The sequence below is a fragment of the Cherax quadricarinatus genome, chromosome 81 (genome assembly GCF_038502225.1).
Source record: "Cherax quadricarinatus isolate ZL_2023a chromosome 81, ASM3850222v1, whole genome shotgun sequence".
NCBI classification, from domain to species: Eukaryota; Metazoa; Arthropoda; class Malacostraca; order Decapoda; family Parastacidae; genus Cherax; species Cherax quadricarinatus.
This window is the reverse complement of record NC_091372.1, coordinates 7,841,631-7,864,529: the sequence shown is the minus strand read 5'-3', so window position 1 is coordinate 7,864,529 and position 22,899 is coordinate 7,841,631. Positions and strand designations below refer to the sequence as shown.

At 38.9% G+C, this 22,899-nt stretch overlaps 1 protein-coding gene across 3 annotated transcripts in view; it reads left to right on the top strand.

Moving 5' to 3' along the window:
• Window positions 1-792: 792 nt before the first annotated feature.
• Window positions 793-22,899, top strand: part of ebi (transducin beta like ebi) — a 56,071-nt gene continuing 33,964 nt past the window's right edge. The window contains exons 1-5 of one of the 3 annotated variants that reach the window (XM_070102315.1): window positions 863-926; window positions 11,256-11,320; window positions 17,858-18,000; window positions 19,994-20,139; window positions 20,527-20,665. In XM_070102315.1, coding sequence (XP_069958416.1) covers window positions 20,575-20,665 — 91 coding nt within the window. In that variant the 5' untranslated portion in view covers window positions 863-926; window positions 11,256-11,320; window positions 17,858-18,000; window positions 19,994-20,139; window positions 20,527-20,574. Of the gene's footprint in view, window positions 927-970; window positions 990-11,255; window positions 11,321-17,857; window positions 18,001-19,993; window positions 20,140-20,526; window positions 20,666-22,899 lie in introns of those variants that run through there. The other 2 variants (XM_070102313.1, XM_070102314.1) reach the window with 2 other exon arrangements.

Below are 22,899 nucleotides of genomic sequence, written 5' to 3'. Positions count from 1 at the left end.
CTACCACTTCTGAAGGGTCACTAGTAACCCTTTACCACTTTTGAAGGGTCACTAGTGGCCCTCTACCACTTCTGAAGGGTCACTAGTGGCCCTCTACCACTTCTGAAGGGTCACTAGTGACCCTCTACCACTTCTGAAGGGTCACTAGTGACCCTCTATCACTTCTTAAGGGTCACTAGTGACCCTCTACCACTTCTTAAGGGTCACTAGTGACCCTCTACCACTTCTTAAGGGCCACTAGTGACCCTCTACCACTTCTTAAGGGTCACTAGTGACCCTCTACCACTTCTGAAGGGTCACTAGTGACCCTCTACCACTTTTGAAGGGCCACTAGTGACCCTCTACCACTTCTTAAGGGTCACTAATGACCCTCTACCACTTCTGAAGGGTCACTAGTGACCATCTACCACTTCTTAAGGGTCACTAATGACCCTCTACCACTTCTGAAGGGTCACTAGTGACCCTCTACCACTTCTGAAGAGCATTAATGACCCTCTACCACTTTTGAAGAGCCATAATGACCTATTCCACTTCTAAAGGGTCAATAATGACCCCTTCCACTTCTGAAGGGTCATTAATCCTCCTCCCAGAAGGGACATTAACCCCCTCCCTTAAGGGTCATTAACCCCGCTCCCCCCTTAAGGGTCACTAGACTTAAATGCATCTTAAGCCCTCTATTACATTTCTTAAAAAATCTAAACAAATTATATACACCAGATTTATTTCGATAAAACAACTAATAAAAATCATCATTATCACACTGATAAGAGAGAAAGATAAGTATTTACCATAATCATGAGTGAGAAAGTGTTATTAAGAAATGCACACGGCCGCCATGTTTGTTTTGGATGCGACTCTCAGATCAAAGAATTTTCATTCAGTACAAAAAATGTTGCTTATTTGAAGTACTGCTGAGTGTTTTAGCTGTGAGTATGACTACGAGACTCCATAGACCTGTGAGGGAGACTGGTATATGTTAGATTTAACTCGTAAGTCAACACTAGTGCTGGAAAACACGGAAGCTTTAAAAGTTGATGCCGGAACATTATATATAAGAGTCAGTTTGTGTATTATGGTTAATATGCCAAAACACAGTTATAAAATAAATATTAGTGCTATTTTCAGTGATGTATTATGCAGTCATTGACCTGATAACTTAATAATGTGGACAAAAACCAGAAGAAACGTCACTTGTATTAATTGTATTTTCTATGATTTGTTTGACCTGACAGTTCATATATAAGTTTCATTTTCTCATATAATACGCAAATAAAGGCTCTTGATCCTAGGAAGTAGAGGTATACACACTCGTCTAGATCTTACAACTACTAACTGGCATTAATTTACATTCAACAATACATACAACTTTAGTACACCAGCAGTGGTGTATTTAAGTTATTTTGGAAGATTATATACAAAAATAATACATTTTTTAGTTATGTGGTATTTATGAGGCAGTCAACACTTAATAATGAGTCGTTGTGTGTAGAGACACACAAGTACCGATGGCGGAGTAAGGTTAAGTTAGGTTTGGCTGTTCTAGGTAGGCTTAGGTGGGTTTCCTTAGGTTATTTTTTATGCCTTTTGCACAACAAAATCAAATATCAGCTGTAAAAACAATGTTAATGTGTAACTCAAGTGATAGTACTTATGTGTAAGTGCCTAGATAAACTTACTTTAAAATTCTTTTATCTGTATACAGGTACATATAAGTGCAGTTATCATATGTAGTGACGTGTGTGTAAATTATGCAGCTTAACCCCCCAAAACACAGATAAGGTGACTTATTTCCAATGGGATCCTTGTACTTATTTCCAATGGGGTCCTTGTACTTATTTCCAATGGGATCCTTGTACTTATTTCCAATGGGGTCCTTGTACTTATTTCCATTGGGGTCCTTGTACTTATGTCTATTGGAGTCCTTGATTTATTTCCATTGGGATCCTTGTACTTATTTCCATTGGGGTCCTTGTACTTATGTCTATTGGAGTCCTTGATTTATTTCCATTGGGATCCTTGCACTTATTTCCATTGGGGTCCTTGTACTTATGTCTGTTGGAGTCCTTGATTTATTTCCATTGGGATCCTTGTACTTATTTCCATTGGGGTCCTTGTACTTATTTCCATTGGGATCCTTGTACTTATTTCCATTGGGGTCCTTGTACTTATTTCCATTGGGGTCCTTGTACTTATGTCTATTGGAGTCCTTGATTTATTTCCATTGGGATCCTTGCGCTTATTTCCATTGGGGTCCTTGTACTTATGTCTATTGGAGTCCTTGATTTATTTCCATTGGGATCCTTGTACTTATTTCCAATGGGGTCCTTGTATTTATTTCCATTGGGGTCCTTGTACTTATGTCTATTGGAGTCCTTGATTTATTTCCATTGGGATCCTTGTACTTATTTCCAATGGGGTCCTTGTACTTATGTCTATTGGAGTCCTTGATTTATTTCCATTGGGATCCTTGTACTTATTTCCAATGGGGTCCTTGTACTTATGTCTATTGGAGTCCTTGATTTATTTCCATTGGGATCCTTGTACTTATTTCCATTGGGGTCCTTGTACTTATTTCCATTGGGGTCCTTGTACTTATGTCTATTGGAGTCCTTGATTTATTTCCATTGGGATCCTTGTACTTATTTCCATTGGGGGTCCTTGTACTTATTTCCATTGGGGTCCTTGTACTTATGTCTATTGGAGTCCTTGATTTATTTCCATTGGGATCCTTGTACTTATTTCCAATGGGGTCCTTGTACTTATGTCTATTGGAGTCCTTGATTTATTTCCATTGGGATCCTTGTGCTTATTTCCAATGGGGTCCTTGTACTTATGTCTATTGGAGTCCTTGATTTATTTCCATTGGGATCCTTGTGCTTATTTCCATTGGGGTCCTTGTACTTATGTCTATTGGAGTCCTTGATTTATTTCCATTGGGATCCTTGCACTTATTTCCATTGGGGTCCTTGTACTTATGTCTGTTGGAGTCCTTGATTTATTTCCATTGGGATCCTTGTACTTATTTCCATTGGGGTCCTTGTACTTATGTCTATTGGAGTCCTTGATTTATTTCCATTGGGATCCTTGTACTTATTTCCAATGGGGTCCTTGTACTTATGTCTATTGGAGTCCTTGATTTATTTCCATTGGGATCCTTGTACTTATTTCCATTGGAGTCCTTGTACTTATTTCCATTGGGGTCCTTGTACTTATTTCCATTGGGGATCCTTGTATGTACTTATTTCCATTGGGGTCCTTGTACTTATTTCCATTGGGATCCTTGTACTTATTACCATTAAGGTCCTTGTTCTTATATCTATTGGAGTCCTTGATTTATTTTCATTGGGATCCTTGTACTTATTTCCATTGGGGTCCTTGTACTTATGTCTATTGGAATCCTTGATTTATTTCCATTGGGGGTCCTTGCACCTATTCCCATTGGTGTCCTGTGAAAGGACCTATAAACAGACCCCAGTGAAGCCACAGTGGCTGTATTGGGTTATCCTGGGTTACTAGCCTTCAGGGTTAACAATAAAGTCATCTATAACAACTGTGTATATTGCAACCATTGTATGAATTTGTATTATAAATTATAGAAATATGTAAATGAAGCTGAATAAAGGTTAACCAAGTTACCGTAGTGCCTTTGTACATTACGTTAATGTGCAGAGGTGTCTTGCATACTGTACATGGTAATTTAACTTACCATGAAGAAAACAGTTTAAATTAAGGTGTTAATGCTAAAGACATACCCTAACATGGCTTAATCTGAAAACTGAGACACACGTGCAACATCTGGGTATCTTTATTGTGGATGTTTTGCCATCCAGTGGCTTTATCAATACAAATTCCAGGACATAATTTGAAGACAGCAGGACTATATACTTCATCTTTTGTATATAGTTATGCTGAACATTAAAATGGTATAAAATACCGACAGGTTGTTAGGTAAGACACATATGCAACAGTTAAGGTAAGACACATATGCAACTTTAAGGGTGATGGACTGATTACATCGTCTTCAAGTCTCTTCTGCTTCTATCAACTTTTCTGTACTCGACTGAAGAAGCTTACTGTGTAGGCGAAACGTTTCGAAATAAAGATACCTAACTGTTGCATGTGTGTCTTACTTAACAACATAGTTATGCTGTCTTCATCTTGTCGGTATTGTATACCATTCTTGTACAATATGGCTTAATCTAACCTAACCTACTTTAATGTAACCTGCCCTAATCCACCTTAACTTAAACATATTCTAGCCTAACCTAATCTAATTTATCTTAACGTAACTAACACAACATAATTTAACTATAAGCTACATGTTTTATAAATGTTTTTAACACAAATGTTTCTTTTATATAGGGAGTGAAATTAGCAGGAGTCAAAATACCAGTCAAAATACCAGTCAAAATACCAGTCAAAATACCAGTCAAAATACCAGTCAAAATGCCAGTCAAAATGCCAGTCAAAATGCCAGTCAAAATGCCAGTCAAAATACCAGTCAAAATACCAGTCAAAATGCCAGTCAAAATGTCAGTCAAATTGCTGGTCACTACTGTGCATTTAAGTAGTTTACCTGGAGTTTACCTGGAGAGAGTTCCGGGGGTCAACGCCCCCGCGGCCCGGTCTGTGACCAGGCCTCCTGGTGGATCAGAGCCTGATCAACCAGGCTATTGCTGCTGGCTGCACGCAAACCAACGTACAAGCCACAGCCCGGCTGGTCAGGAACCGACTTTAGGTGCTTGTCCAGTGCCAGCTTGAAGACTGCCAGGGGTCTGTTGGTAATCCCCCTTATGTATGCTGGGAGGCAGTTGAACAGTCTCGGGCCCCTGACACTTATTGTATGGTCTCTTAACGTGCTAGTGACACCCCTACTTTTCATTGGGGGGATGTTGCATCGTCTGCCAAGTCTTTTGCTTTCGTAGTGAGTGATTTTCGTGTGCAAGTTCGGTACTAGTCCCTCTAGGATTTTCCAGGTGTATATAATCATGTATCTCTCCTGCCTGCGTTCCAGGGAATACAGTTTTAGGAACCTCAAGCGCTCCCAGTAGTAATTTCCGGGGGTCAACGCCCCCGCGGCCCGGTTGAGACCAGGCCTCCTGGTGGATCAGAGCCTGATCAACCAGGCTGTTGCTGCTGGCTCAACATACGAGCCACAGCCCGGCTGATCCGGAACTGACTTTAGGTGCTTGTCCAAGCTTGAAGAAGGGGTCTGTTGGTAATCCCCCTTATGTGTGCTGGGAGGCAGTTGAACAGTCTCGGGCCCCTGACACTTATTGTATGGTCTCTTAACGTGCTAGTGACACCCCTGCTTTTCATTGGGGGGATGGTGCATCGTCTGCCAAGTCTTTTGCTTTCATAGTGGGTGATTTTCGTGTGCAAGTTCGGTACTAGTCCCTCTAGGATTTTCCAGGTGTATTGAGAAATATATCCTCTTGATGCTAATGATTTTCTAGGCCTTGAAAGGTCTTGATCCTAGGAATTGAATGGGCTTGGCCTCCCTAGTTTTGTTCTCATTATCCATCCTGTCTCCCGATTGATACAATGTTTTCTTGAAGGTGAGATTGGATCACTCCCAGGTCTTTGACGTTGGTGTTTCGCTCTACCAGACCTGACTGTCATTGTCTATGTCGGATATTCCAACTTGCTTAAGCTTTTCACCGTAGTTGTTTGACCCCTAAAGGTTAATTTCTTTCCCAGAATGCCATTACTACGTACATTCCCCCACTAAATTAAAAAAAAAAATAAAATGCTAAGATAAGATCAAATTTGTTCAGATTTTTAACCCAGAGGGTTAGCCACCCAGGATAACCCATAAAAAAGTCAGTGTATCATCAAGGACTGTCTTATTTCCACTGGGGTCTTCCAATCTTGTCCTGCAAGATGCAGCCCACAATAGTTGACTGACACCCAGGTACCTACTTACTGCTAGGTGAAGAGTGACAGCAGGTGTAAGGAAACAAGCCTAACGTTTCCATTCGGCCGGGGATTGAACCACAGACACTCGGTGTATAAAGCTAGAGCGTTGCCATCCAAGCCAACCAATGGCTCAAAAAACACTTACTCAGATCAATTGAAAAAATGAGATTATAAGAGAGTAGTATAGTCTAAGCCTCTCTTCCAAGAAGAAAGTAAAGCAGCCCACCCTCAGGTCATTATTTCGCAGTTGCTAACACTGTGAGATGGGTGACTGTTCACCACTAGTATAGCTCTTCTCTTGTAGCTACAAATACATAATAGAGAGCCATAAACAGTGAACATCTGACTGTATTTTCTGGTGCAGTTTTTAGGTCCCCATTTTCTGTTTGTGCTTCAAATTTTTTTATCACCTTTTTATAATATTTCATATACTGGCTTTGTGGTAAGTTTATTTAGGCACAGGTACACATAAGTACAATTATCATACATAGTGTAAATTACCTAGGATAACCCAAAAAATAATAATGTTATAATTTTTTAATTTTTATTAAGAGTTGAGTGTTAACTTAATTTAAGCAACATAATTGCAACATAAATTGAGAAATGTTCTGAAAACTGTAATTTTTTAACACATCGGCAATCTCTTTACACTACAGTTTTTAAACTGCAACATTAACACCCCTCCTTCAGAGTGCAGGCACTGTACTTCCCATCTCCAGGACTCAAGTCCGGCCTGCCGGTTTCACTGAATCCCTTCATAATTGTTACTTTGGAGTGTGAGCAAAGTAACATTTATGAAGGGATTCAGGGAAACCGGCAGGCTGGACTTGAGTCCTGGAGATGGGAAGTACAGTGCCTGCACTCTGAAGGAGGGGTGTTAATGTTGCATTTTAAAAATTGTAGTGTAAAGCACCCTTCTGGCAAAACAGTGATGGAGTGAATGATGGTGAAAGTTTTTCTTTTTCGGGCCACCCTGCCTTGGTGGGAATCGGCCAGTGTGTTAATAAAATAATAAAAATCGGCAATCTCCCACTGAGGTAGAGTTATCAAGAAAAAGAAATGGCATTCACTATCATTCATTCAATAGCTGTTTTTGCCAGAATTGAGCAGACATCAAAATTGAATTGACACCCCAAATTGAAACATCCGCAACCCACCTTCAGAGTGCAGGTATGTACTGTACGTACTTTCCACCTCCAGGACTCTAGTCTGGCTAACCATATATGTATATGTGAGAAATGAACAAAGAATTTTTTTAGGACAGTTTGCACAAAGTTAATTAAAATCTCCATTCAAAAAGAGTTTTCAAGTACAGTGGACCCCCGCATAGCGACTTTAATCCGTGCAAGAGGGCTGGTTGTTATGCGAAATGTTCGGTATGCGAATGAATTTTCCCCATAAGAAATAATGGAAATCAAATTAATCCGTGTAAGACACCCAAAAGTATGAAAAAAAAAATTTTAGCACATGAAATGTTAATTTTAATACACACAAACTGAAAAAGGCATGCACAATTACATGACACTTACTTTTATTGAAGATCTGGTGATGATTGATGGGATGGGAGGAGGGGAGAGAGAGTGTTAGTGTTTAGAAGGGGAATCCCCTTCCATTAAGACTTGAGGTGTCGAGTCCTTTTCTGGGGTTACTTCCCTTCTTCTTTTAATGCCACTAGGACCAGCTTCAGAGTCACTGGACTTCTTTCGCACAACATATCTGTCCATAGTGGCCTGTACCTCTCGTTCCTTTATGACTTCCCTAAAGTGTTTCACAACATTGTCAGTGTAATAATCACCAGCACGGCTTGCAATAGCTGTGTGAGGGTGATTTTCATCCATGAAGGTTTGCACTTCAAGCCACTTTGCACAGATTTCCTTAATCTTTGTAGTAGGCAATTTCTTCAATTTCTCTCTCCCCTCCTTCGAACCAGTTTCCTCAGGTCTGGCCTCTTGCTGTTGAAGTTGATCTATCAGCTCATCAGTGGTTAGTTCTTCATTGTCCTCCTCCACCAACTCTTCCACATCATCCCCACTAACCTCCAACCCCAAGGACTTTCCCAATGCCACAATGGATTCCTCAACTGGCATAATCCTCTCAGGGTTAGCCTCAAACCCTTCAAAATCCCTTTTGTCTACACATTCTGGCCACAGTTTCTTCCAAGCAGAGTTCAAGGTCTTCTTAGTCACTCCCTCCCAAGCCTTACCTATAAGGTTTACACAATTGAGGATATTAAAGTGCTCTCTCCAAAACTCTCTTAGAGTCAGTTGAGTTTCTGAGGTCACTACAAAGCACCTTTCAAACAGAGCTTTTGTGTACAGTTTTTTGAAGTTTGCAATAACCTGCTGGTCCATGGGCTGCAGGAGAGGAGTGGTATTAGGAGGCAAAAACTTCACCTTAATGAATTTCATGTCCCCATAAAGTCGCTCTGCCACGTCTGTAGGATGACCAGGGGCATTGTCTAACACCAGGAGGCACTTAAGTTCTAATTTCTTTTCAGTTAGGTAATCTTTCACATTGGGGGCAAATGCATGGTGTAACCAGTCATAGAAAAAGTCCCTAGTGACCCATGCCTTACTGTTTGCCCTCCACAGCACACACAAATTCTCCTTGAGGACATTCTTTTGCCTGAACGGTCTGGGAGTTTCAGAGTGATACACTAATAAAGGCTTCACTTTGCAATCACCACTAGCATTGGAACACATCAACAAAGTAAGCCTGTCTTTCATAGGCTTATGTCCTGGGAGTGCCTTTTCCTCCTGAGTAATGTAGGTCCTGCTTGGCATTTTCTTCCAAAACAGGCCTGTTTCATCACAATTAAACACTTGTTCAGGTTTCAGTCCTTCACTGTCTATGTACTCCTTGAATTCCTGCACATATTTTTCAGCTGCTTTGTGGTCCGAACTGGCAGCCTCACCATGCCTTATCACACTATGTATGCCACTACGCTTCTTAAATCTCTCAAACCAACCTTTGCTGGCCTTAAATTCACTCACATCATCACTAGTTGCAGGCATTTTTTTAATTAAATCCTCATGCAACTTCCTAGCCTTTTCGCTTATGATCGCTTGAGAGACGCTATCTCCTGCTACCTGTTTTTCATTTATCCACACCAATAAGAGTCTCTCAACATCTTCCATCACTTGCGATCTCTGTTTCGAAAACACAGTCGAACCTTTGGCAAGAACAGCTTCCTTGATTGCCTTTCTGTTGCCCACAATAGTAGCGATGGTTGATTTGGGTTTCTTGTACAACCTGGCCAGCTTGGAGACACGCACTCCACTTTCATACTTATCAGTGATCTCTTTCTTCATCTCTATAGTAATTCTCACCCTTATTCCTGTAGGGTTGGCACTAGAAGCTTTCTTGGGGCCCATGGTCACTTATTTTTCAGATAAATCACCGAAAACACTGTAATAATACGAAATGTTCCGATTGTATGCTTGGATGTTACCGCAGAGGCTGGCTGGTAAACAATGCCACCGGCGGCACATGTGAGGCTGGCTAAGGGCGCACATTGGACGCGTCTCGGACGAAGAGCGGTGAGCGGGTTTTTGGGCGGTATGCGAGGCAAAATTTTTGCGAAAAAAGCGAGCGGTATGCGGATTGTACGGTATGCGATGCGTACGGTATGCGGGGGTCCACTGTATATTTAATAATTCCACAGGAGATATGAAAAAACTTGGAAATAATACATGGCTATTTACTTAATACCCCCTTCATGGTAAGTTCTTTGATGCCAGTGAGGGGCTCTTGATCAAAGGAATTTAACCTGTGCTCCTCTTCCTTAGAATTAATCTGAATGCCTCCCATTCTCCCAAGTGCTGTATGATCCCTATGAATTTAGTGTTTCCCAATGAATCTACAGTGATAATAATAATTACAGTATGAACTTCATATTCTCATTCAAACACTGACTTAATATATGTACTTGCTAATTAGACTGCATGAATACTGGTACAGTGGCCCCTCGTTTTTCGTAATTAATCCGTTCCTGGAGCCGTTACTATAAACAAAATTTACGATTTGCGAATCAATTTTCCCCATAAGAAATAATGTAAATACAATTAATCCGTTCCTGACACCCAGAAGTATTAAAACAAAAAAATTTTTTACATGAAATATACATGTAGTACATAAACAATACAATGGGAAATGATGAATGAAACATTAACAGCATAACACTTACTTTTATTGGAGATTCTTCTTAGTGTGTGGGAGACTGGAGGAGGAGAGAGAGTGGATTGTTTACAGTTTGGAAGGGGAATCCCCTTCCAGCAACACCTCAGGTACCAATTACTTCTCTGGGGTTGCTTCTCTTCTCTGTTTCTTAATGCCACTAGAACCACCTTGAGAGTCACTCTAGTCCTGTCTCGCAAAGTAACTGTGGAGAGAGCTCTGTTTCTGGCATCTCTTTAACACTTCCCTAAAATGGCCCAAGACTTTGTCACTGTACATATTTCTCACCTTCTTTACCACAGGCTTGGCACTAGGAGCTTTCTTTGGAGCCATGGTAGCTTATTTAGTACTTGCAAGCACTAAAATGAGTGGAATATTATGAAATATTTCGTAGGAGCACTTGAGGGAACCTTCACTCACTGGTAAACAATGCCAGACTGGCTGGGTAGGGAGGCCGCCCCGGCTCACACCTTGCATACGCGTCCCAGACGAACTACTATTCGCGAGTCAACCTTTGAAAAGCGAGTCCATGTTTATACAAAAATACCCCTATGATTGGTGAAATTTACGATTGCCGAGAACTACGAAAAGCGAGGGACCACTGTACTTCATTATTTAATGTCTTTGTAATAATATTTAGTACACTTTCTTATTTAGTTAACCCTTAAATGGTCCAAACGTATATATACGTTTTTTCAACATCTGAAAGTATGTAAAAAAATGTAGATTTTTTTTTTGTTTTACATGTGAAAACGTGTAAAAAAACTTTTATCTACATTTTTTTTTTTGTTATATTTGAAAATATGTAAAAAAAAGTAATCTAGTTTTGTAGCACTACAAATTTGAACGTCGATCTGTTTGGACCATTTAAGGGTTAAATAATTATGTAGACCTATATGCCTTAATTGTTCTTCCACTATTGCTCTTACATCTGTTCCTGCAACTTTATGCAAGATCTTATTTTCTTGGCTACAGTATAATACAGCAAATAAACTGCATATGTCTGTTTTTAAGGAGTCTAAGTAACATGAGAAAATACTTGATCCTTTGTATTTTCAATTTTTTAAAAATTCCCGTAAGAAAATACACAACTCGACTCGCAAAAATGCACAGTCGGTTATGGTTTTGAATTAGAATTTAGGTGACTTGTTTCTTTACAGATTCACCATGAGCATTACAAGTGACGAGGTGAACTTCCTGGTGTACAGGTATCTTCAAGAGTCAGGTAGGTCACCATCTGAGTGTCTTGGTTGGGGAGCATAAGGTTGACCGGGTTGTGACCAAACACCTGGTATTGGGCCCTTGCTTAGTGGAGGTGGAACTTACACTGATGATGACAAAGAAATGAGTGAGCTGCTGAAGTCAGTTTGACTCTGGTGACCAGTAAGCCATTAATTAGTTGGAAGATTTACAGTTCCAATGATTGGGTCTCGCTCTTGAAAATCTCATTTGGAGTGTCAGTCTTTTGAATGGTTAATGGTTCACTGATCACAGAATCAAACTGTGACTTCAGTAATTCACCTTTTTCTATGCTGTCAGTGTAAGTTCCAAGGATGCAGAATGAGGTTTAATTTGGACAGTGTTTCGCTCTAAATAAAATTCAATTCAAAGTTTATTCTCTATAAGGATTACAATGCTGAGTTTACAGAATTTGGTTATTGTGTGGTTTACATGTAATAAAATAATAATTACAGAGTGTACCACTAGAACACCTAGCATGGTTAGGCATTTCAGGCAGACTTAAATTAAATCTTAAGTTTAAAATATTACAAAATTATGAGGTAAGTTGGTATTATGGCTAAGTGACTAAATACTAGTTTGTGAGTTTAGCAATGTGAATGCTTTTGTTTTGGCACTATACATAGTTTCAGTATTGGGGTATCACAGGCCAACTTATGACTAGTTAAGATTCATTATTTTGAGATTGAGATTGATATTTCTGTTTATGGTCAAATGAGTGAGTGAGTGTAAGTGTTAACCACCAGGTGGTATTCGTGTAATTAGTTGACAGGGTGTATCAGGGAGATAAGATGTTTTCTGATGGTAGTTTTGAAGGTGATGAATGTGTCTGCAGTTTTAGAATTTTCAGGTAGGGTGTTCCAGATTTTAGGGCCATTGACATACATTGAATTTTTGTAAAGGTTTAGTCGGACACGGGGAATGTCATAGAGATGTTTGTGTCTGGTATTGTGCCTGTGGGTTCTGTCGCAACTATCAAGAAAGCGTTTTAGGTCAAGGTTAATATTGGAATTTAAGGTCCTGTAGATGTAGATTGCACAGTAATAAGTGTGGATGTACTGAACAGGGAGTAAGTTTAGATCTATGAAGAGTGGGGGGGGTGTGTTGCCAGGGATGGGATTTAGTGATTATTCTTACTGCAGCTTTTTGTTGGGTTATTATTGGCTTTAGGTGTGTTGCTGCAGTTGAACCCCAAGCACATATAGCATAGGTGAGGTATGGATATATAAGTGAATGGTATAGTGTGAGAAGGGCAATTTGCGGCACGTAGTATCGTATCTTGGAGAGGATCCCAACCGTTTTGGATACTTTTTTGGTTATGTGTTGGATATGGGTGCTGAAGTTCAGGTTGTTGTCGAGGTATAGGCCTAGGAATTTGCCCTCATTATGCCTGGCAATTAGAGTGTTGTCGATCTTAATGTTAATTTGCGCATCTCCTGCTCTGCTACCAAACATAATGTAGTAGGTTTTGTCAGTGTTAAGCGTAAGTTTATTGGCTGTCATCCAAGTCGATATTTTGATCAGCTCCTCATTAACAATGGTGTTGAGGGTGGCAAGATTAGGGTGAGAGATGACATAAGTCGTGTCGTCAGCAAAGAGAATGGGGTTCAGGTGTTGAGATACGTTTGGAAGATCATTGATGTATATGAGGAAGAGCAGGGGACCAAGGACACTTCCCTGTGGAACTCCAGTATCAAGTGGCTGTGTTGTTGATGCTGTGTCTTTAACCCTTTCAGGGTCCGTCCCGTAGATCTACGGCTTTACGTTCAGGGTCCAAACCGTAGATCTACGTCATGAGCTCAGCTCACTCTGATAAACTGTGAGTGGTACATTTGGGCCTAGATATGAGAGAATACATCTATGTGGTATGTGTGCACCACATAAAACAGATCCTGCAGCACACTGTGTATAATGAGAGAAAAAAACTGAAATCATGATTTTTCAATTAAAACAGCGACTTTACAGTGTTTTTTTGTATGTTTTTTATAGTTGTATTTGCGATTTCTTGGTCTCAATTGATAGAATGGAAGACATATTACAGAAATAGAGATGATTTTGATTGGTTTTAGCACTGGCAATGGCTTGAAACTGAGCTCAAAGTAGCAGAAATGTTAAATTTTTGCCGATATTCAAGAGTAAACAAACGACCTCACACGTCTAATACACGCCAGCTGGTGGGTCTAATATACATTCACAAATATGGTGATGATATTTATACAATTATTACAGTATTGCATAACAGTAAATCTTCTACTTTTTGGTGTGAATAAAAATTCATTATGTGAATAAAAAATCAAAATGGAATTTATTTGTAAAGCCTCAAAACGTAACTAATGAACAGAGGAAATGTTAGTTTAGTTCCAGGAATGCCTACATTGTTTATTCTAGACCCTATTTTGAAATTGGAATATTTTGAACTTTGTGTTAAACTGGCCAAATTAACAATTTCCGATCGCTTTAATTTGTAGTTGAAACAGTTGACTTGCTGATTTCTTGTGCTCAATCGATAGAATAGAAGTAATACTAGTGAAATAGCTAAGAATTTGGTTGGCTGGAATAATGTAAGTGGCCTAAAATGGGAGTCAAAGTTGGCAAAATTGCCGATTCGTAAATATCGTTGACACATCAAAATTTGCAAGAGCATAATTTCGTCAATTTTCCATCAAATTTCATACTTATTGTTTTATTACCTTCACAAAAAGATTCTCTACAATTTCATAAGAAAAAATAACAAATTTTTTTTTTTTAAATTCTTGGACACTGGGGCACCACTTCAGATTTGGGCCTTGGACCCTGAAGGGGTTAATGGTGACATACTGATACCTATTAGTAAGGTAAGATTTGAAATATGCAAGCGCATGGCCTCTTATACCATAATGGTCAAGTTTGTGGAGTAGGATGCCGTGGTCTACTGTGTCAAAAGCTTTTCTTAGGTCAATAAAAATTCCTAGTGGATATTCCTTATTTTCCAATGCTGTGTAAAGCAGATCTAGCATTTTTATGATTGCATCGTTAGTGCTTTTATTTTTCCTGAATCCAAATTGGCAGGGGTTGAGTATGTTTTGTGCCATTATAAATGAATATAGTCTCCTGTGCACGAGTTTCTCAAAGATTTTGGATAGCAATGGTAAGTTTGATATTGGCCTATAGTTGTTTAAATCTGTAGGGTCACCACCTTTATGTATTGGTGTAACCCTTGCCGTCTTGAGTAGTTTCGGGAAGGTGCTAGTTTCTAGTGACTTGTTAAAAAGTAATGAGATAGCATGCGAGAGGACATGGGCCGCTCTCTTGTACAATAATGGTGGGACATGAGACAGATTCCCTGAGTTATTTTTAAGTGACTTTATAATCTCGGTGACTTCCATGGGCTCAGTTGGAGCAAGATAGAAGGAATTTGGGAAATTCCCATCTAGGTAGTCCCCGGCATGGGCATTGGTGCGTGGGATTTTATTGGCGAGATTAGAACCTATGGTTGAGAAGAAGTCGTTTATCTTGTTAGCTGTGTCAGTGGGATGCAATGGTGTTTCATTAGGTTTAGTTAGGGCAATATTCTTGTTTTTTTTTTTAGTTTTTGGGTCCCTAGAATCTGAGAGTGTTTTCCAGGTCTTTTTTATATCTCCTCTTGTGTCAGTGAATCTACTGGAGTAGTATAGTTGTTTGGCTTTCTTTATTACTTTGGTGAGGACTGATGAATAGTGTTTAAGAATATCTTTGTGTATTAAGCCCTGTCTATATTGCTTTTCATATTGGTGTTTCTTGTCAATGGATTTCAGAATGGTGCTGGTTAGCCATGGGCAACCAAGCCGTTTGTTTGTGATCTGTTTCGTTTTTATAGGACAATGTTTGTTGTATAGTCTAAGTAATTTGTTAAGAAAAATGTCTGTCCAGTCGTCAATACCATTGGCCTTGGAGAATTCTGTAGGCCAGTCAACAGTCTCTAGGTCAGCTGTGAACTTCCTTATTGAGGCCTCATCATGGAGTCTAAATGAAACTTTGTTGTATTCAAGTGGTGGTTTACTTATGTTTGTGAAGAGGAAGGTAGGGTAGTGGTCTGTAGTGCTATCTGTGATTATCCCTGATTTAAGGGAGGCTAGTATATTGGTCCATATGTGGTCTATTATGGTTGCACTCGTTTCAGTGAGCCTGGTTGGTTTAGTTATTGTTGGTATGAGAAGTGTGTTGTTCATATTGTTGATGAAATCAGTTACAGGCTGATCATCTAGTAGGCCAAGGTTGATGTTGAAGTCTCCAGCTAAGAGAAGGTGGTGCTTATTCATTTGTCTGTTTGTTATTAGTGCCTTTAGTTTCTCACTGAAATTTGGGATGTTTGTGTGGGGTATCCGGTAAATGGCACCGATTGTTATAGGCGTCTTAAGGTTTTTTACAATAAAATTAGCAAAAATGTATTCTCCATATTCATCACTAAAGCAAGTGGTGCTAATACAAGATAATTGGTTAGAGTAATAGATTGCAATACCACCCCCAACTTGGTGTGGTCTGCAGTTGTGGATTGCTGTGTATCCTGGTAGAGGGTAGATATCTATTATGTCCTGCTTAAGCCAGGTCTCAGTAAGAATAATGCAGGAGAAGGGTGTCTTTAGTGATTCAAGGAGTGCCAGGAGGTCATCATAGTGTTTGCTTAAGGACCTGATGTTGTAGTTAAGTACTGATAGACTTTTAGCATTGTTTAGGATAGTGGTGGCTTGTGATGCTGTGTAATAAAGGCAGTTACTTTCCAATAGGTTTTGATTGTGTGTCAGATTATGGAGGTTTAGATCAGGGTCAACGTGATCAATCATCTTCTAGGTTTAAATTATGGTTATTTATATCCTGAGTTGTGGGTTGAGTTTTAGTACTGATATCTGTAGTGGTGGGAAGTTTGGACAAGTATATAGCTATAGCATTTTTGTCTTGTAGAGTATAGTCACTAGTACACATAATGGAGTTGGTGTTGTCTATGTGTTGTGCTGGAATGAGCTAAAGTACAACTAGGTATAAACTAATAATATAAAAATACAAATTAAAAATAGCACAAGACTCTCACTTGTAATTGCACTAAGGTCTAATGTAATGACTTTGGTATAGTTTATGTATTGAGCTAGAATGAGCTATAGTACAACTAGGTTTAATCTAATAATATAAAAATACAAATTAAAAATAGCACCAGACTCTCACTAGTAATTACACTATGGTCTAATATAATGAATTTGGTATTGACTATGTATTGAGCTAGAATGAGCTATAGTACAACTGAGTTTAATCTAATGATATAAAAAAGGCACAAGACTCTCAATTGTAATTGCACTAAGGTCTTATATAAGTTGTTTCATTAACACGGAGTATCTGGAGAGCCATGTTTGGTAACCACAACTTGTCCCACAACTGTGGGACAAACTAAACATCGAGTTTAGGGGCCAAAATGAATGCATATAGAAATAGCAGAATTGATTTCATATTGTGTAGACAAACAATAATAATAGCTTTTAATCAAACTTCTTTCTAAAGGAGATAATGAGGAAAATTTGTAACATGAAATCTTAGAAAAACTCCGAAACAAAATGTCATCCAGATAAAGGCTTCTTCTGCATACTTGTGTCTTTGTTCACATTTATCTGCCTTAATGCATCAGGCTAAAACATTAAACGCAGATATAGCATTGACTCGTTTATGTCAGATGTATCCAGGTAGCTCTGCCTCCACGCTTTTATTTGAGGTGGAAGTGAGTGTTTATTTATATGTAATGAGGTTAATATTCATAGGGTGGGGAGGCACAGAGTAAGCACATAATAGGAAAACATGTGACATGAAACTATTAATGTACAGCTACACTAGCAAAATACCCATAATACGATGTGTGATCAAAAAGTTCCTGGACTTCTATGAAACAATACATAAGCTTACATTGTCTCTGCCACATCTTGAGACATTTCTGGAACTCTTCTTTCCTAACAGTGTCTAGCACAGCCTGCAAATCTGCTTGAATCTCCTCTAAATCTTTAACATGCCGTCCATTGAGTGCCATTTTTATTTCTGAAGAGAATGAAGTCATGAGGGGCTAGATCTAGGGAGTAGAGAGGGTAGAAGATGACCCTGGTGTTGTTTTTGGCAAGAAAACAATAGTCATTCTGGTCATGAGTCAGCAACCAGGGCATAAATTTTGTAGCCACTCACCCCATGTTAACATTTTCAATCACAACGTTTTGACATGACCCTTAAGAAATTTCTACAGCACTTGCAGTGACCTTGGTATTATGATCATCTACATAAATGGCCCTCCTCACTTTTTCAATGTTACCATCTGTTTTTGACATTGATGGATGACCAGAGCATTCATCATCCTCGGCTGACATTCGTCTTGCTTTGAATCGAGAAAACCATTCAAAACACTGTATCCAACTCATTGCTTCATTGCTTAATGCTTGCTGAAGAAAGCAAGTTTGAAATAGAATTTCACACACACTTGCTGTTCATTCTTGTAAAGATTACATTCTGTTGTACTCAAAAATACAACAACACAGTCTAGTTTCAGTTGAACTACCGACCACACTGAAACTGGCCATGCTACCTCACAAAGAAGTGTATTGTGCAGTGTGACCTATGCTGCTGCCATATTTCACCCAGGAAGTGCACAAAAATTCAAGTCTGGGAACTTTTTGGTAGCACCTTGTAAGTGTTCAAATAATTTCATAGACTATGTACTGCATATAAATTTTGTTATTAGTAATATTAATATTAAATTTATTATGTTTATGAGGAAGCACTAAACACATGAGGGTCATTTTGTTCTTTTTATTAATATCACTAGATCCAGGGCATTGAAAGGATATCTTTTACTCAATGCTTGAATGTTTCCAGCAGGTACTGGAGTCCTTTCTTATGCAGGACTGGAGTTCTTTCTTATGTAGGACTGGAGTTCTTTCTTATGTAGGACTGGAGTTCTTTCTTACACGGGACTGGGGTCCTTTCTTACGTAGGACTGGGATCCTTTCTTATGCAGGACTGGGATCCTTTCTTATGCAGGACTGGGATCCTTTCTTATGCAGGACTGGGATCCTTTCTTACACAGGACTGGGATCCTTTCTTATGCAGGACTGGGATCCTTTCTTATGCAGGACTGGGATCCTTTCTTATGCAGGACTGGGATCCTTTCTTACATGGGACTGGAGCCCTTACACATGAAATGATATTCCAGCAGAACTGGGGTTTTCTAATAATTTTCCTGGATGTGTTCCTCAAGGATTGGCTAAACGCTAATGCATAGGTAACTGTTTTTACTGCTAGTTAGGCAGGGACTTAAAGGGTGTAAGGAAACTTTCCCATAGGTTTCCCTGTGCCAGGGAATTGAACCTTGGCCCTTGAAGTTGCAAGTTGAATGCTCTCATAGATGAACTACATGACACCTCAAGGGTCATGCGGTACTGGAGGATTGGAGGGTAATCGGGAGGATAGCTCTGATTCCTTGAAGCAAGAGCCCTTCACTAGCATTAAGGCATCCCTGTTGCAGGGATAAATTGTCACAAAACAGTCATATTATCTAACACTTGTTGTTCCTTTATACCACTTCTCGCCCAGTGTTATCTCATGTTCTCTCGCTCTGTGTTCACCTACATTCTTTTTTGGGGGCTTTTTTTTTTTTTTCCTTTGGCTCGTATATACTCCACCACATTCTCATTATTCCTTTCCACACTGACTCTCCATAGTTTCAAAATTTTGAGAATTTTTTGTTTCATAACATTATCACTCCTTATTTTGTCTGCCCAACTACTGTACTGCATGGTCCTCAGATTCTCTGTCTCTTCCAGTCTAACTTTTCGTTTTTTCAGTGTCATACTATATCACTGTTTTGTCCATATGTGTACTTTTGTCTCCCTCTGGGAAAGCAGGTTCAGATCCTTCCCTTATAAGCCACACGTGTTGTAGAAGATGACTAAAGTGTCAGGGACTGGCCACCCTTTTCATTGTAATTGATTTCCAGATAAGAAGAGGAAATTACAGTAATGTGTTTTCTTCTTTGGGTCGCCTTATCTTGGTGGGAAATAACCAATGAATTAAAAACAAAAATGAAGAAAACTGTTAGGTTTCAACAATTACTGCTTCATGGAGTTCAGTAGCAACATCTCTTCCTACTTTGTTCTCTCTAACTAGGTCTTTGGTTGCTCTAGCCACTAGTCTCCTCTAGCTCACTCTTCTGCTAGTCTCACTTGTGCAGATATAAATACAAATTTGCTTTATGCAGTACAAAATAATGTAGGTTACATGTACAAAATAACGTAGGTTACAAGCAGTGTATTTCGGACAAGCTGATCCTATTGCCCCTGTTGGTTATTCAAATAGTCGAGGTATTTAAACTTGACATATTCCAACACCTTTCTATTTACAAGGTTTACACATATTTCTTTAAGCTTTCATTAACATACTTTTATTTATATGAATTTCAAGCCTTTTCTCATACACATTAATCAAACTTTTAACTATAGTACAGCTTTCATTTTCTCTTTCCCATGATTATAATAATGCAGAATTTCATCCAAATTTGGAGTTATGTCAAGATGATTGTGAAAAAAATTGTATAAAAGGCACATTGCTGAAGATTTTGTATACATTATTTTCAGTTAGCTGTGCTGTTGTAAATATGTATTACAGTTTCATGAATTTACAGGGTTTTACCATGCAGCTTATGTATTTGGGATAGAGTCCCACATATCACAGTCAAACATCAATGGTGCGTTGGTCCCTCCTGCGGCACTTCTGAGTATCATACAGAAAGGCCTTCAATACACAGAAGCAGAAATAAGTATAGGAGAGGTAAGTTAAAATTGTGCATTGATGGCCTCTTGATTTTCCTGTTGAATGTCCTGTACACTGTTAAATAACTAATTAATCTTTATTCTTTTACTTTTATGACCTTGTGTGTTTATGTAATATAAGACCATATACATAAATTAAAATATATCGCTAAAATTGAAAAAATTTGCTTAAAAATTCATTATTTTACGGTCAGAATACCTAATCTTTTAGATTTTATTGTGCTCTTCATACGATTCTTAAAAAAATATGTGAGAAAATTTAAAAATACATGCTAAAACATTATTTTATTGTATATTTCAATGATTCGTATTATATAAATACAAAATTTGATCTTGAATGATGCTAAGAAATCTTACAATTCTAATATTGCATTGAATCTTGCAGGATGGATCGGAGAGATTAATTGACAGTCTGTCACTGATAGATGCTGTAATGCCTGATGTTGTAGCATCTAGACAACAGCAGAACCAACAGCCCAAAGCAGTAGTCAAGACAGAAATTCCGAGTACGAATGGTGATGAAGGTGGGTCAGCAGGTGACAAGTTTACTCTGCTCTGGATGATCAGAAATAAAGAGGATTGATTATTTAATGAATGTGGAAATAGGAAGGAGGTAGAAAAGCTGTTATTAGTTAATTTATTTAGCGAATATGGAAATAGGAAGCAAGTAGCAAAGTTCTTTTTCTTCCTTCAATGCACCGGCCATATCCCACCAAAGCAGGGTGGCCCAAAAATAAAAACGAAAGTTTCTCATTTTAACGTGCCGGGAGCCCCTTGCTCCCAGCATGTCAGCAAGTTAGTCGCCTCTTATGACATGCATGGCTTACGGAGGAAGAAATCTGTTCCACTTCCCCATGGAGAAGTAGGAAAGTTGTTGGTTAATTTGTTGAGTGAATATGAAAATAGGAAGCAAGTAGGAAAGCTATTGTTAGTTAATTCATTGAGGAAAATCATCTGGCATGAGACTGTATCATAAGATGACCCATTTAGTGTTGAAGGCAACACATGATCAGGGAAGGGAGGAAACTGGGGGGAAAGTGTCTGCCATTGATCCTGTGACTGGATACAACAGTACTGAATGCTGGTTTTTCACTGATGGGCAGAGGCGTCGCTAGAGTTGGTGTCACCCGGGGCGGAATCTCTGGTGTCACCCGGGGCAGCATCTTTGGTGTCACCCCCATGAAATTCAAGGGTGGGGGGATGGGGGGTAAACTCCAGTTACGTCACTACTGCATGACCAGCGACAAATGTTTAGCAATGAGAACGTTTAAGGGCCATAAACTGAACAGGAGAATACTTCTCAACTTTATTAATGATAAAATAAATAATCATAGTAATATTGAGGAAACAAACTCAAATACCACTTTGAGTACAGCAACAGATCCTACATTTATTCATCTTCAACAATGCCAAAAATAAAAAAATAAAAAACTTGAAAAATAAAGAAAAACATTGCAATATCAGAGAAACACTAGTTCTGATATGACCTTGAGTACAGGTAACATCTCAGTGAATTTGATCTTACATTTGACCTTGAGTACAGGTAACATCTCAGTGAATTTGATCTTACATTTGACCTTGAGTACAGGTAACATCACAGTAAATCTGATCTTACATTTCCTTGCCTTCAATTATGCAAAATCATCTATCACATCAAAATCAATCTATCAGTTCATCAAAATCAATGAGGGATTCTTCTCTTATGTTGGTGCAGCACTGTTTTGTGCATTAGTGTCACCTTCTTTAGAAGCTCTATGGTGTCACCCCCTAAATGGTGTCACCCGGGGCAGCCCCCCACCCCCCCTTACGACGCCTCTGCTGATGGGCTTGGTAATCTAAGTAGGGAAAAGAATAAGGAGAAACAAACAAGCACAAGTAATGGGAGAAGAGACAGAAATAATAGAATTTTGTAATTACTTATTGTGGGTGTATCAGTGTCATAGCATCATGGGAGCTGTCATATCTGCCTATCTTTTTGTAAGAGACAGGTGTCAATCAGGGCCTCCACGAGAAATTTTGCAAGGCAGAACAAAATTGCTTTGGGGGCCCCTGGAGGCAGGCTGAGGCCCGCAGTCTAAGTGAATTTTACATAATTATTTTCCTAAATAAACTAAAAATAGTTGAATTTACCAAAACGTCAAAAATAAAATGAAAAAATAAAAAAATGTCTATGGCAATGGTGGCCCCTTCAGAGATTCACAGCCGGGCTCTGGACCAATGTACTGGCTGAACCCCCATCTCAGAGGCCCTGGTGTCAACAGTGATGATATTATTCAGAGTGTGCAAACCATCTACATATAAACATTTCCACAATAATTATCTTAATACATAAAATAGTGACAAGACTGTCAAGCAGTATTGTGAATATAAAAGAAGTGAACCATCAGTAAGGGTAGGACAACAGATGTTAGTAAATACTACAAGTATTGGAACCTTCCAGTAACTTATAGACCTTATATGTAAACAGATACTACAAGCTTATTGTAGCTACAAATATGTAATGTAATAACCTACAGTGTGGTACCTTGTATGAGCAACTAAGGCTGAATTATCTATGAATGTCTTATAATCGTCCACTCACATTACTGGTAGTGTAGCTGTTAACCTCAAAACTTTTCTTCAGTATCTGTTATTCCTTTTGTGTATATGCATGCAACTCTCATTTTCATCTTTGAATATAGGATATGTTAACTCGTGTAAAAAAGTGTACTTATTCACCCTGTATATTTTGCTCTGTTAACACTAATGTTTTCCTGGA